At 43.9% G+C, this 16,309-nt stretch overlaps 1 protein-coding gene across 1 annotated transcript; it reads right to left on the reverse strand.

The window, feature by feature from the left end:
* Nucleotides 1-3,020: 3,020 nt before the first annotated feature.
* LOC111870136 lies at nt 3,021-10,209 on the reverse strand. The gene is made up of 6 exons (XM_023862172.2): nt 10,005-10,209; nt 8,150-8,299; nt 6,297-7,597; nt 5,249-5,504; nt 4,307-4,598; nt 3,021-3,805 (listed from the first exon to the last, which is right to left on the reverse strand). The coding sequence occupies exons 2-6, from the start codon at nt 8,251-8,253 to the stop codon at nt 3,581-3,583; spliced, it is 2,178 nt and encodes a 725-aa protein (XP_023717940.1). The 5' UTR covers nt 8,254-8,299; nt 10,005-10,209; the 3' UTR covers nt 3,021-3,580.
* Between the last annotated feature and the right edge of the window lie 6,100 nt (nt 10,210-16,309).

The raw sequence follows: 16,309 nt of genomic DNA on the forward strand, positions 1-16,309 counted from the left end.
ACATATATTAAGACCCCTAAAATTTGTCCCTGTACTTAACTAATTAAGTACTACGCCATGAAGACGTATGGGGGAGTGGATGTATAGATCCATGTATTCTTGAACTCGGCATTAGTTGGAGGTGAGCGGTCAACTTCACGTTCCAGCCGCTTTACCCTCCCCTCGTAACCATTTTATTGGATCCTGGATGGGCCTCAAAACCGGTCTGGACGACGTGGAGAGGAGAAGAACCTTGCACCCATTGTGACTCGAACTCCAACCCCTCGGTCGTCCAGCGAATTCAGGAAGAAACTGTACATTTGAATGCGGTACGGGAAATGAGTAAGTGGCTAAGGGTTCAGTGCATTGACAAATTGTGAGCCACTGAGTTGCATCAAAGCTTCACTTTCAAAACACATAGCCATCATTTAAATAGCAATCTTCACGCATAATTATTACATTAAATCAGCTTAGTATCCACTTCTGAGTGAGCCGGGATAGCGATTGGCTACGGGTTGGAGTTAAGAGTCCCAGTAAAATCAAGAAATTTCTCCTCTCCACGTCGTCCAGACCGGTTCTGGGGCCCAACCAACCTCCTATCCAAAGGGTAACGGGGGGATTTCCTGGGGGGTAGTGTGGCCGGGGCGTGAAGCTAACCACTTACTTCTAAGTAGTGTCGAGGTTAAGAAAACTTGGATCTATACATTCACTCCCCCATACGTCTTCATGGTGTAATGTTTAATTAGTTAAGCACAGGAACAACTTTACCTTTTGAAGAAAGCAGTCTTCTGGGATTTGGCACCGTGTATATGTGGTGTTAACCGACGTTTCGGAGGAACGTATCGCCCCCATCTTCAGGGTTGAAGAAGTATAAGTAAATCTGCAAGCGACAACACCGTGAGACACGGTCAAGCAGACTAAAGAACATACCGTTGAGCAGAGAGGGAAGGGGATGAACTGCAAGTAAACAAGTGAAAGCAGTGGTGTGGGAGGGGTGGGGGAAGNAGTGTCCACTTTTGAAGTACTGAAATTTTCGCATCTTCTGTGATTTAATTCGCTGATAATTACTCGGAAGTTCATGAACCATATCAATTAAACATAAATATAATATAAATTAATATAATAATACAGAGACAGAAATCTGAACTGCTCCTTTTCCATCTTGACACGGACGATCTCGGCTCTTGTTTCTTCCGCCAATCACGTGCCTTCGTAAAGGAGGGTCCGGAGTTCCATGCTACCTCTAAATACATTAATCTTACTGATTAACGTTAAAGCAATGTTCTACAGTTTCGCTCCTGGTTGCGTGGGGAGGGGGTGAGACTGAGACCTCTTGGTACATCAGCCACTAACCGGCCTATTGTCCCAGCCCCGAATGATAGATAAATATGGAGCAGTTGATAGAATGAGAATTGGCAGGGGTAGCGGAAATACTCGGAGAAAATCTACCCCAGTATCACTTTGTCCACCACAAATCCCACATGACCTGACCTTGGATCGAACTCTGGCCGCCGCGGCTTGACATCGGCGACTAACCGCTTGAGTCATGGCACGGCCATCGCTCATAGTTACGATGGTTTTAAATAAATACCGAATATTCCGTTAGGGTATAAAACCGGCGCTTCTTTGGCACTGAAAGTAAAAGGCATGCACTTGTCATTTTATGACTTATAACATCCGTGACTTTAACTCGTAATATGGAGAGTGAGAGGAGTTTCACTACTCTCAGAGTCCTGAGTATCGAAATAAGAATGTCTGTGGTGGTAAAGACCAGCATCAATTTACCCGACTGACCGACAGTTTCACACGCATCAGGCTGCAACGCAATGTTTGCCGAAAACTTAGAAAGATTTCAACAGATGACGCACCTTGAGGCGCGTCATCATTACTCATGCTCGTGTGACTCGCTATGCTCGCTAGTAATGTGGACGATATGACAAGTCACGAGACAAGCAAATTTAAAATTTTTAATTTAAAAACTATAGCCAATAAATTAAAATATGACTACAGCCTATACACACTACGAGTAAATATACTGATCCTCACCCTACGAAGCCTGGCGAGCAACTGAAGTAGTGTGGACGAAGATTTACGGGCACAAGTAAAAGCCAGACGAGTCCCCCGACGAGCACGAGTAATGTGGAGGCGCCTTTACAGATGAAAATCTATCTTTTCATATGTGTAATGTAATTCGCTTAGTGGGGTGTGGAGTCCAACTGGGTCCACTCGGCACGGCGGCCACTGATTGGCCTATTGTACCTGCCCCGGGTGATTATGATGATGGAGAATTTGGCGGAATGAAGATTGGCAGGGGAAACCGAAGTACTTGGAGAAAACCCGCCCCAGCGCCACTTTGTCCACCACAAATCCCACTTTAACAGACCCGGGATCGAACTCGGGCCGCCGCGGTGGGAAGCCAGCGACTAACCGCTTGAGCTATGGCGCGGCCAATATACAATGTAAAACACTGTTGTCAGTATTTTGTCTTCTCTGCAGCGGCGAAGGAGCTCGTATCCTGTTATCCTTCGTGACCCTCATCACTAATTAAGCTCCTTAGGAAAATCCATTTTATGAGGCCGTATCAATTCCATGAAACTTCTCTGGGTACAAATGATTAAGCTTTACAATATCTGACCAGCCTTTTCTACTTAACAATCACCCCTAAGATATTGTCACGTTTTGGTGACTAGACATGGCGTTTGGATTGGTAATTGGATTTATTGAATCCTTATAACTCATAACTACAGATAACTATAACCCTTTGGCGGATCTACGCACTCTACAAATCACTGTACTGCAGCATATATAATGTCTTCTGTGTTCATCAGTCGTTGCCTGATAACGGCTGCTAACAATGTAGTTAGAGTCAGAGTCAGAGTTACTTTACGTCTGGCGGTTTACCGCCAATCAGTCGTCTTGGCGACAATCCCCTTGGGACTCATGACCAGCAATTTTATTTTCCAACTGAACACTTGCAGTTATAGTCCTTATGTAACATCTTCTATGACGAGAGGATAGGTCTGTCGTTTATAATTGCTGCTGGTCCTCGCCAGCGCAGTTATTCTCAGTCCGAGTCCCGCGGGACTCTCAGATTCGAGACTCCCCCAATCTGGAGGGCCAGGACCCCGTATTTACTCGTACCCCCCCCCCAGGACCCAGGCTGGCCCAGTTATACCCCCAGGCACTGGGTTCCCTTTTCATCACCTTCTACGACACGCAGGGCTACGCTGGAGGTATTCGAACACGCCTCCACGGGAGATGGATCTCCAAAAATATAGTCAAGAGTCAGAGTTACTTTACGACTGGCGATTTACCGCCAATCAGTTCGTCTTGGCGACAAGCCCCTTGAGACTCATGACAAGTAATTTTAATTTCCACCTGAACACTTGCCGAACATCCTCTCTGACGAGAGTAACAATATGGATTCTTAAGCTTCCGTACACATAGCATCGGCACGGACCACATAGAAAACACCGCTTCTGACAGTTCTATTGTTACGTACGTATCCGTTGCCGCGGGTAAGTGTTTATCGGCCGTTACCTATCAAAGGCTGTCTCTTCCCCACTGTTCCGGGCTTTCAGGTGCAGAGTTTCATACGCGTTCAGTTGCGCTCGCATGGTGCACTACAAGGGAGTGATGAGCGTCGCCTTTTCAGAGGGATCCCGAGTTCAGTGCTCTCGGTGTGACCTGTCCTGCTGCTTGTCCAGGACCAGCAGGATGTATCCTTCTTCTTCATATAGTTTGATTTAGTATCTCCAGATACTTGGGATCTGAATCCGTTCCTTACCTTCTTTGTCCACGTGAAGGCTACGAAGATGAAGAAACCCTGGAAAAAAGTTTCTTTAAATATGGCGGCCTTTTCATGTCGAAATGTCTGACTGAATCAACGATAGGATAAATGTTCCTTCTTATTTCCGCTACTAATGGGCCTACAGTGGCAGCCTCCAAGGAAAATATCCTGAAGGATGTGATTGCGACCTATTTGAAGGGAACACTCCGAAATTTGAGTTTTCGAAGCGAAGTTTTACAAGCTAATTCACCTTCCATATATCTAAATATCTATGGTTTTACCATGCTATATTCCCTGCCCACTCATCTTCCTTGACTTGATTATTCTAATTATACTCGGAGAAGAGTACAAGTTATGAAGCTCCTCATTATGCAGTTTTCTGCAACCTCCTGTCACTTCATCTCTCTTTGGTCCAAATATCCTGCTCAACACCCTGTTCTCAGAGACCCTCAGTCTATGATTCTCTCTTAGTGTCAGAGACCAAGTTTCACACCAATACAAAAATACAGGCAAAGTTATTGTAAATTGAATAGTTACCTGGAAGGCATTTAGAGCCACGAAGATGTACCAAACTGCGTTCAGGTTCAAGTAGTCTGCAATAAAGCCCACTATCCACGTGAGACCCATAAGAAAAGCTAAGCGTGCGAAGAGTCTGTAATCCCTGCGAGTGCTGGAACTCTTGTTAGATGAAGACACTGTTGTTTCGCAGATCATACACGCACTGGACATGAAGAATACCAGGTTCAGCGCCATGATGACACCAACTGGGATGGCGAAAAAGACAATCAACGCTTTGCGGTTACCAAACCAGCAGTTGTGTAGTCCAAACCTACAAGAGATACGTGTATTACCACTTGCAGAGCTTTATATGTTAGTGTTAATGCAATTTATCCTGAAAACACTGGCATATCGGTTCTCCTACTCTATATCTAGGCTCCAGTTGTGTGATTTATAGGCTCGTCAGTTTACTTAGCGAACAAAGCGAAATTTCACCTGAAGAGTTTTACTTTTAGTTACAGGCATGATCCTGGGAGCCGGGATAATTCAGTCGGTATAGCGACGGTTTGCAAGCTGGACGGCCTACGGTTCGATTCCCGGCAGGGCAAGAGATCTTATCTACTTCATAGTATCTAGATTGCTTCTGGGGCCCTCCCAGCCTCCTCTATAATGAGTACCGGGGAGGTGTTTCCCCGGGAGTAAGACGGCCGGGGCTGACCACTCGCCTCCATATAGTCGCGTGGTGCTTAATGAATTAATTACAGGGATAACTCTGATTTTACCATTACTTGTAGCCATGATGCTATATAGCAAAAAAACTTATTGCGTGTGTTGTGCCATTTCTCAGGAAGAAATTCATTCGAGAAAATTTTGAAAATTTGCGCCATGTTTGCGGCGTGAGCACACTCCCTCCCCCCTCTTCCGCAGCATTAAATTTTTCTTGCGTCATACCATGTCTTAAACCGTAATAGCAGTACTAACCCTGGAATGAAAGCGTTCTCGACGTGGAAGTACTGCATGCCGAACGCCGTGGAAACGAGAATTCCTGGGAAGATGAGCCAGCAGAATGCAGAGTATGTGATGAACACGTACCGACGTGACTCTCTTGACACAACGCGCAGGCGCACGGTAGATAGTCTTAGCGTACGCCACACGTCGAACGCCATCAACAACAGCCATGAGAACGAAGAGAGGAAACAGTAGTAGGTGACCACAGCAGTTACCTTGCAGCCCACTCCTTGGGACAAGGAAGCACATCATGATTTGCATCTGGGGACATTCTTGTGAGTCATACATGGGTACAGAAAGTCACCCCATAATTTGTTTCTGGGGACAGTCATTCGAGTCATACATGGGGACTGAAAGTCGCCACGTAATTGTTTCTGGGGACAGTCATGTGAGTCATACATGGGGACAGAATGTCACCCCATAATTTGTTTCTGGGGACATTATTATGAGTCATACATGGGGATAGAAAGTCACCCCATAATTTGTATCTGGGGACAGGCATGTGAATCATACATGGGGACAGAAAGTCACCCCATAATTTGTTTCTGGGGACAGGCATGTGAGTCATACATGGGGACAGAAAGTCATCCCATAATTTGTTTCTGGGGACAGTCATGTGAGTCATACATGGGGGCAGAAAGTCACCACGTAATTGTTTCTGGGGACAGTCATGTGAGTCACACATGGGGACAGAATGTCACCCCATAATTTGTTTCTGGGGACATTCTTGTCAGTAATATATGGGGATAGAAAATCACCCCATAATTTGTTTCTGGGGACAGGCATGTGAGTCATACATGGGGACAGAAAGTCACCACGTAATTGTTTCTGGGGACAGTCATGTGAGTCCTACATGGGGACAGAAATTCACATTGAGTCACACTGAATATGGGCTGTAGGCTTCAGGGAAATTTAATGGGAATGGCCAACCATAGATGGATGCGTTTCTTTGGATCCATAAATTGTCAGGCCGAGATGTTCAAATTTTTACCCAGTGAAATTAAACTGAAAAACTGCTTACCTCCAACTTGCAGCAGCTGTCCAATGATGAAAGATCCATATGCCAAAATCAGAGCAGTGCATAATGAAGCCAGGTTTTTCCCAGACAGATTTCTGAGAGCAGGATTTATCACGAAGGCAACCAGATGCAGAAAAAGGAACCCAATTGACACGCCAAGTCCCAAGAATGTCATGTACTTCATGACACTATTAAACTTCTCTTCAATTACTTGGTATTTGGCACACACTTCCACACGACCGTCATCCATTATTCTGAATTCTCCGTCTGCATATAATTTATTGGATGATAAATCTGTCACAGTCAAATTGTCATTAAGTGAGTATTCATTCGGATCTAAAACGAACCTTGAACAATTCTTTATATTACATTTGGAAATGTTTCCGTAACAATTGTCTAATTCATGAAGATCTTCTTGTCCTGCTATTGACCATATTATGTGACGGCATTTCTTTGCAGTTGGATCATATGCTTCGTTGTGGTTTGCACAAATTCTTGTCTTCCCAACCACGTCACTGGAACTATCCGAGAAGTCAAACAGTATTGGAAATAAAGTCTCTATTACTAACCCGTCCTTTATACAACCTATGAGTTTGTTAGGGACGTGATTACAAGTAGCGCAGTGCGGGTTGCGGAAAGGTTTGTACTTCAGCCGAAATACCAAAGAAGTGTAGGCCTCACACTGCTTCCTCAATGTATCATTGCGCCACGAGGGTGGACAGGAATCAACGGTTCGCTCGTGACATCTGCGAAGTAATTTAAACGGTCTCCAAACATATAATTTACAAGTGTGATAACTGGCATTTGCAAATTTTGGCTTGAACTTAAAATCTTTTCCATAAGTTGACTCCTTAATGACTGTATCAATGTCTGGTACTGGGAGTGAAAGACTTGGATCGCAGGTGACTGCGAGTTTCCATCTTATCATTGTGCTCATATGGAGATCACCGTTACACCTTGCGCAGTGATAGTTCGGGTACGTGATATTGGTGGCACTGCTGGTAATGGGGAGTCCCAGTATCGGTTCTCGTCGGATTGTTTCGATGTAGTTTTCGCATCTGGAACGCGTTTCTTCCCCCAGCCACGAGGAGGGACATGACGTCACCATATAGTAATTATCCTTGTAATTTGAAGCGGTGTTCCAGTCTCCTGCCGTGAGGCATGTTTGTAGGGGCGATGGTTTGAAGTGGGGCGAATCCTGGCAACAGTCCCCATACGTGGCACACAGGTCATCGCATTGACAGACGCGGGAAATCGAGAAGGTGCTGCTAGTGTTTATACCGCAGGAACTGATCTCCCTACACCTAGAAACAAGCATAGAATAGTCAGGGATGTAATTTGTCATAACTAGAGGTGAGATATTCTGAAAAGGATTCAAATTATATAGGATTTAATTGTTGTTATGAAGAGTTCTATCTTCTGGGATCTACCGCCGTGTAGTCTGTTGAAAATTAACCGATGTTACGGATCAACAAATCACCTCCATTTTCAGGGTCGAAGAAAAGCCGAACAAGAAACCAGCGTGAATCCAGGTGGAAAGCAGGGTTTGTAAACCGTTGGTTTCGTTCGGTCCAACGGGCGAACTGACGGCAACAGTTCAACTCCTCCATTCTCATATTGTTTTCTCCATAATCCGATTGCTTTGCTAGCCTCCTGCTCACGCTGGTTCCTCGCTCGCGGATTTTATAGCCGAAAGATGGAGGCGATACTTTCTTCCGAAACTTCGGTTCACACGAGCTTTACACGGCGCCGCATCCCAGAAGACGGTATTCTTCAGATCCATTTAAGTCCATAGCTCGTTGACATTCGCCGCAAACGCTTGTGGAATAGGAGCCCTGGAGAACTGGGTCACTTACCTGTCAGAAGTGTCCTGAAAGTAACTGTGCTCGTATAGTGCACCCGAACTTACACCTGAGAGCATTACGAGTTGTAGCAATGTCGTTACACCGTGGTGAGACATTTCGGCCGAAGCTGCTCCCAGGAGCAGACGAAGAAGCCGGTCACGCCTGCAGGAGGAAAGAGAATTTTTTCTTACACAAAAGATAGGGCAATGCTTCTGAGCATGGTCCTGACAGCCGGCAAGGGTTGGTCCTTCAGCTTGGGGATTGAGGGTGGGGCTATCAACCCCTCACTGAAAAAACAAATTGTGAAATGTTACACAATTTGGGTTTCATAAAATGTTGGTGAATTCTTGTGTAGCTGTGCAACTGGACGATTCTCAAGGACTCAGCTCCATGTAGCTACGTGCATGTCAATGGTTCCGAAGGAATTTCTTGTATATACCAAGAAGATTGTTCTCTTCTGATATGCAGTGTCATGTAATATTTATTTGTGGGTTACGAAGCTGTCAATTGGTAGACTTTTGGACAGGCCCTGGCAAACCAAAATATGAACGTCCCGGGGCAATCCAAATATGATCCATGCCGAGTTGTTATAAGCAGGACAAGTCTAGAGTTTAGTCAGTTGGAGTTGATCACAAGAGGGGGTTGGCGTGATATGACTTCCAGCCTGGCAGTTAGCTGTGAGACAGTCGCCGGCCAATAAGGCTGTGAACACGGAAGTTGAGGTGTCTACGGCGTTGGGAGCCATTACCAGACCACGACTGGTGAAGATACAGCGGACTGAGAAGATTTAATGTGTGCTGTAGTAAACTGCAAAGTGTGTGAAACAGTGATAGCGCAGTGATAGTTACTTCTAGTTAAGGAGTTGTGTGTATACAGGGTGTTTCACGACTTTAGGGCATAACTGCAGGAGGTGATTTCCTAGGTCTTTGTGATCAAAAAAGTTCATATAAATATGTGTCCGATTTTGGACAGTTACGGAGTTATGGCCGTTTTTTCATTCCCGTACACGCCCTCGTGTGAACCGCGTCTGTCAACTGTCGGGTCGCTATTTTTAGCCAGCTACAGACAGAGCGTTCTCGTTATCTAGACACTTGAGAGGTACCTAAGGCGTGGTGGGTGGTATGTCCGTCGCGGTTCACAACCGAGCGGCAGCATGTGTTGCGGCCGGCGGTGGCATTTTCGAAAATCAGCTTTAAGCACCAATAAATTCAAATTAAAGGAAATTTCACGAAGTTAACTTTACATTCATACTTTAAATGTATCATGTATTATGCTGGTTTATTATTTTGTTCCGTTTATTGTCATAATCGTTACCTTCTATTCTAAGTTTAAAACGGTCATAACTCCGTAAAATCGGACACATGTTTATATGAACTTTTTTGATCACAAAGACCTAGGAAATCACCTCCTGCAGTTATGCCCTAAAGTCGTGAAACACCCTGTATATGTTCAATAAAAGTTAAAAATAAAACCAGTTATGGAATAAAAAGTGTAAGTAAAAAAGTTTTATTGCCAGTGAAATAAATCTCTCTGAGTTATAGTTTCATATTCCTTAAGCAGGTTGGCTTTGTTTTCCCAGTTTGAAAATGATAGGCCACGGAAATCCAGACAATAATTTCGAATCACTTTTTATAATAATAGAAGAGCAAGAAGGGTACATTTTAAAAAGAAACAAAGAATAAAGAGGCAAACACACAAAACGCTAAAGAATTCATACAGAAAACGAATGACATAAATAAATGAAGACGGAAGTAAATAGAGAAAAATAGAAAACTTGGCGCAAACGCTAAACCTGTCACAGACTTGGTCCCAGATGCGACATGACAAGTTGAACCGCTAACGAGTCACATGCACTTCACGTACAAACCTTTTTATATCTTGTTACGTTGAAAGGAACTCACTGAAGTTGAATGTAGGAATCAGATTTACGGTAAGCAACCGCGTACAGTGGTCTACACGACTAATTCGCGTCAGAACTAGCACACAGCCACACGCAGACTTGAGCAGAACCCTTCTGGAGGCCAGGCGCTCGCGTGTTGCTACACGAGGACTGTTGACAGATCGACAGCAAACATCTGAGATTTCGCACATGGGCCGTTGGGTATCCGAGTGAAGTAATAGCATTTCTTCTTTCAGTTTACATTCTAAGAGAATTAGATCACACACACTCCCACTATATGCGCCTGCGCAGTGCTTTCATACCCTCTCAAGTCATCCCTCGTTTCATCGCCAAGGTGAGTGACTGGTTATCTCAACTTAAAGCATTATTTACCTTGGTAAAGTTAAGGTTGTTCCTGTGCTTAACTAAATAAGCGTTATTTCATGAAGGTGTATGGAGGAGCGGATGCATAGACCCAAGTTTTCTTGACCTCGTCACTAGTTGGAGGTGAGTGGTCAGTTTCACGCCCCTGCCGCTTTACCCCCGGGGAAAGATCCCTCGGTTCCCATTGGATAGGAGGCTGGATGGGTCCCAGGGTCGGTCTGGACAACTTGGAAAAGAGAAAATTCTTGACCCTACCGGGACCCGAACTCCGACCCCTCGGTCATCCAGCCCGTAGCCAGTCGCTATACCGACTGAGCTATCCCGGCTCCTTATTTACCTTGGAACTAGATGGAAGTTATCGGTCAGCTTATTGCTCCGGCCGCTTTATCCCGAGGGGAAGGCGCCACCGTTGCCCGTTGATATGAATCTGGGTGGGTTCTAGAGCCGTTCGGGAAGCAGTGGAGAAGACATGCGTCTCTGGTAACTATCTGGAATCGAACCCCAAGTAGTCTGTTCTCTATCCCGCAGTCTAGTTGCTTCACTTCCTTCGTTTTAACTTTTTGAAAATTCATTAAACCTATATCCACGACAAAAAGACATTGGTCAGACCTCTGTGCTTTCTGTGGATGCAGTAAGTCGCGTGTACTGACGCCTTCCGGAAAGCAGTGGCCTTGACGAAGACACTGGTCTGTGCGTATTCACATCTGTTGCACATTTGGCACCCGTGGACATTTGGACCATGCCTCGGGATAACTTAACGAATATGTTTTTCTGCTTCTCTTTGATATTCGTGACGTCTGTGCCTCGACTCGACCTTTAGCTTTAGCCCGTTGCAGCACAATGGCTGTCTGTCATCTTTACCATTCAAAAGGCTCCGCATTCTGCCCACACGGTGTATTTATGCATTTAACATGATTCTCAGAATAAGCAATGATTATTTCCCTAAACAGCATTAATTGACTGGAGAAACAGCGTGTTTTCTAGAAACTGAATTTTTAATTATTATTTAGATATGATTCAGACTTCATAGGAGCCGTGGTAGTGCAGAATATAGCGACTGGCTGCGGGTTGGACGGCCGAAGGGTCAGAGTTCGAGTCCCGGTAGAGTCAAGAAATTTCTCCTCTCCATGTAGTCCAGACAGGTTCTGGGGCCCATCCAATGGGTACCGAGGGTTCTTTCCCCGGGAGTAGAGCGGCCGGAGAATGAAACTGACAACTCACCTCCAAATAGTGCTAAGGTCAAGAAAACGCGGGTCTATACATCCACTCCTTAATACGCCTTCATGGCGTAGCGCTTAATTAGTAAGCTCAGGGACAGCTTTTGCTTCGGACTTCATAGAATCTGAAAGATACCTACCAGCTATCTTGAAAATGGACGCAGGTAGTTCCTCCGAAACGTCTGTAACTATCCTGCAGACTACAAGACACTACACTGTACTATTCGGTTCGATGTGTAAGATATTCTGTTCTGAGAAATGCATGGACCTATACATAAGAACAATGTGTTTATCTTACATTGTGTCAGAAGCTGAAACATCGCTCCCCATCTCACGGTGTTTATTTCCTTTCTGAATAGAGACGTAGGCGCAAGATCCAAGCAACGTCCCATAAATTTACTTAGCTCCTCAATGTTTTTAAAGGGGTATAAATCTGCCTGTTTTTTTTTTTTGTTCTCATTTTTACGCTGTAACGGAGGAAGTTTTGTTTGGCTTTCACCCAGAAACAAATTCTGTGGTAGCGAAGAAATGTATTTTCAGCATCATTAATATCAATGTCCGCAGACCGTTCCATAGCTCAGGCGGTTAGTCGCCGGCTTCCTACCTTGGCGGCCCGGGTTCGAGCCCAGGTAGTTTGGGATTTGCGATGGACAAATTGGCACTACGTAATACTGTGTTCGAACCTAATACTTCATGGGGCACGCACGTGGTACCTCGTGGTTGAGGCACTAGGCTACAAGCCGGAAGGTCGCGGGTGCGAGTACCGATGAGGTGGATTTTTTCAATTGACCTAATCCTTCCAGCAGCATTGTGGCCCTGGGGTGGACTCAGCCTCTAACAGAAATGAGTACCAAGAATCTTCCTGGGGGTAAAGGACGGCCGGCGCGTTATGCTGACAACCTCACAGCCATTTGTGAGCTGATTGTCTAGAAAATATGGGAGCTTTGACGTCTCACAACTCTATGGGCCTTCACGGCCTTTTTCTTTTGCTTTTTACCAATTCTTCATTTTTTTAACATGAAAACAAATATCGAAAGGCGTATATGAGTATGTGGAAACACATTTTACTTCGAAACAGAGTGTAAGTTTTCTGCCTTGTTCAAATTTGTGACAGATGTTGGCTTACTCATAGTGGCTATGTAAATTCTAAAATTATCAGTGTCTTAATTACATGACGTTATCAGTCCTCGCAGCCGAGCGTGACAGCCATATGTGATCGTGTAATGTTTATTCACACACTGGTGTCATTCCCTTCAGTGTGTGACACAATAACAGACAACACTACCATGAAATGTCACCTACAGATTTATTACCATCAGACAGTACTCACACATTCCAAAATTGAAAATTATCCGTTTTGGCCGACGCCACTAGATCACTCATTTCCTCCATACTGGCTTCCTTACTGATGTTCGGTAACAGAGTAATACCACGGAACAGAGTCCTTCTTGAGAAGTTAGTGGTCGCTCAGATATTCAAAAAGTTGTCATAATTCATTGCTATGAAGAGCTGTATCTTCTGGGATACAACGCAGTGTAAACCATTGAAAGTCAACAGACGTTTGGGAGGAACATGCGGCCTCCATCTTCAGACTAGGAACCAGCGTGAAACAGGTAGAAAACAGATCCCTATTTGTAAGATTTGAGGCTTTCACGGCGGTGACTATGAAGAAAGCAGTCTTCTGGGATTTGGCACCGTGTATAAGTGGTGTTAACCGACGTTTCGGAGGAACGTATCGCCTCCATCTTCAGGGTAGAAGAGAAAGTATAAGAAATCTGCAAGCGACAAGACCGTGAGAAACGGTAAAAGCAGACGCTTTTACCGTTTCTCACGGTCTTGTCGCTTGCAGATTTCTTATACTTTCTCTTCTACCCTGAAGATGGAGGCGATACGTTCCTCCGAAACGTCGGTTAACACCACTTATACACGGTGCCAAATCCCAGAAGACTGCTTTCTTCAGATCCCTATTTGCTCCCTATTTCACGCTGGATTCTTGCCTGGCTTGTTTTTCGAACATGAAGATAGAGGCGACATGTTCATCCTAAACGTCGGTTGATTTTTACTGAATACACGGCGTTATGTCCCAGAAGATAACCACCGCTGTGAGCACCTCAAATCCTGCATTCATTGCTATATTCAGAAAAGCCCACCACTGTTCCCTATCCTGAGCCAGCTGAATGCAGTCTACAACTTCACAGCCAATTCATTTAAGATAGGCTTTAATATTTTCCACTCATTCTGCACCTATATCTCCCAAGTGTTTTCTTTGCTTCAGTTTTTTTTTAATTTGAACTTTGTATGAATTTCTCATTTTATCCATTTATGTTACATTCCCGGCCCATTAAACATGGTGAAGAGTACAAATTATAAAGGTCCTCATTCTAAAATTCTATTCATCCACCTGTTATCTTCCTCTTTGTTAAGTCCAGATATTTTCTTCAGCTCCCTATTCTGACACACTCTTTCTATATTCTTCAGTTAGGGTGGGACAAATCGTCACATCCATATCAAGCAACATGTCAAATCATATGCATACATGTTCAGACAGAAGACGGGAAGACATAGCGGGATCATATTTTAGGTTGTAATATGATTTCATTCGATAGACGTTACTCCGAAAGTTTGGTGGACTTGTACAAAACTACACGGTGTTACAACCCACAGGATCATATTCACAATCTCAGTCGCAGCAAGCGTTCTCGTAATTAAATCTCCTCTTAATATCTCTCTTAATGGAACTTTATTTTCGTACTATGTATTTTGTACGTCAGCGAAAGAAGTTGTATTTAATTAATTATCTTGTCTGTCACTCTCCTTTCAGAAAGCTCGTAGAAGAAGGCGGTCTCTGGCGGCAAATTAAGACATTTCACTGTCTCGATCGTTTCGATATGGCTGAATGTAGGTATGTTTGAAACTATCGAGATATGTTCAATATGTCTGGGAAACTGTATCCGATGAATGTCTCAGTTCGTGTAAAGACGTAGGTTCCCGTGTTGCTGTAGGACAAAGCATTCATTTTGTGTCGTGTGCAGTGTAATTATTGTTGATTGTAAAAGTGGCTGTGTGTGGTGAAATGTATAATTGTGCAGTTCTTGATAACATTGACGTCGGCGAGTGTAAGTTTACCGATGAACCTGAAATACACAGAAACGAATTCGAACGCCTGAGTCTGTATCTCAATTCAGCGACAAGGGTGAGTGTCATGTTTCCGTACTTTGACTATATTAGAGCAGACCGGTTAGTCTGTATGTTTATTTAACGATGTTTAGCCTTGTAAAGGACTAAGAATGAATTACATCCAACCCGAGTGTTACGTACTGCCTACGTAATTTACCGTGCCACTTGGTTAATGATGCTTAGTGTTTCGGAGTTCGTTTCCCGGCATAGGAGCCATAATGACTGGTTGCGACATTTCCTTCCCCCACACGTGTTCTATTCGCCAATCCCCCCCCCAGGGGTTATTTTGTAGCTAGAGATATGGTATAAGGATACTTCTGCCATAATCAAGGCACTGTTCCGTCATTTACGCGGAGGGACACAGAAGAAAAACACGAAAAACTTCAGAATAACCAGCGTCTTGGCCGAGATTCGAACCGAATACCTTTCAAATGCGAGCATAGAGCATTACTGCTATGCCAACCCGTTCGTAATTATTTGTTTCTTTGGCACAGTTCTTAGGCACAGGTAAATGGTGCTTGTCCTTGTCTGCCTACTGTTGCTAGATGTATGGGTTTTGTTGTCAATGATTGGCATTAAGTCAAGAAATGTCTCGATTTTTGTAATACCAACCAATGTGAAATATTTCTTAGTTTCAGAGCTATGAATTTACTGCATAGATTGTATCTCCATTGAAAAATGGGATGGGGCGATAGTAAGAAGAAACAAATATGATCTATTTTAGTTCGGCACCATGAAGTTTTACTCGGATATAGGAAAACATGGAGGACTTAAGTGATTATGTTTCTTTTTTTAAACGGATACTAGTTAACAAAGGTGCCTATTATAGTGGCCCCGCGGTTTCAGGCATGAACTGTCTTCGCTTGCTCGGACCATGGGTTCGAATCCCACTCAAGGCATAGATGTCTGTGTGCGTTTATTCTGTGTTTGTGCTGTTCTGTGTGTAGGTAGCGGCCTTGCGACTGACTGATCCCCCGTCCAAGGAGTCCTACCGACTGTGTGTAAGGTTAACAGACCGAAAAAGCGGCCAAGGCCAAACAAAAAGACTGTAGAGCCATAGATAGATAGATAGATAGATAGATAGGCAGTCAGTTATAAAGGCGACTTTCGTGAATATAGCATCAATTCTGAACATTTTACTGTGACGATTGATCAAACTGGTATTCAGTGATGAGTTCTTATTTTCTTGCATCAGTTAAGACGTGAATATACCAAAGATACGGCCCTGCTATAGTAAAATTTTCCATGGCGTATTTTACATAAACGCAGGAATCGTAAATGTTGAAGAAAATAAAGGGAACCACACATGAATTATGACTATAGATAATTAGTTATAGATTTGCCTAACAGTATCTTTTTTTTCCGTTACGAACAAGAAATAGAACTTCGGCCTATGATTAAACAAATGTTTAAAATAATGGCCCAGTTTCTTATAACTTTATGGTTCTTTTATTGGCTGTTAGGTTTTTAAACAACAATATTTCAAATGCAGAATGCGTTAGCATTATGAACGTC

Source organism: Cryptotermes secundus, unplaced genomic scaffold, assembly GCF_002891405.2.
Source record: "Cryptotermes secundus unplaced genomic scaffold, Csec_1.0 scaffold594, whole genome shotgun sequence".
Classification (NCBI taxonomy): domain Eukaryota; kingdom Metazoa; phylum Arthropoda; class Insecta; order Blattodea; family Kalotermitidae; genus Cryptotermes; species Cryptotermes secundus.

What these genes read in the sequence shown, in the direction of transcription:
- LOC111870136 (XM_023862172.2), bottom strand. Translation starts at nt 8,253, where the DNA reads ATGTCTCACCACGGTGTAACGACATTGCTACAACTCGTAATGCTCTCA. An exon ending in TTTCAGGACACTTCTGACAG is followed by an intron (nt 7,598 to 8,149) that starts GTAAGTGACCCA and finishes GCTTGTTTCTAG; the next exon opens with GTGTAGGGAGATCAGTTCCT. An exon ending in TGGCTCTAAATGCCTTCCAG is followed by an intron (nt 3,806 to 4,306) that starts GTAACTATTCAA and finishes ACTTTTTTCCAG; the next exon opens with GGTTTCTTCATCTTCGTAGC.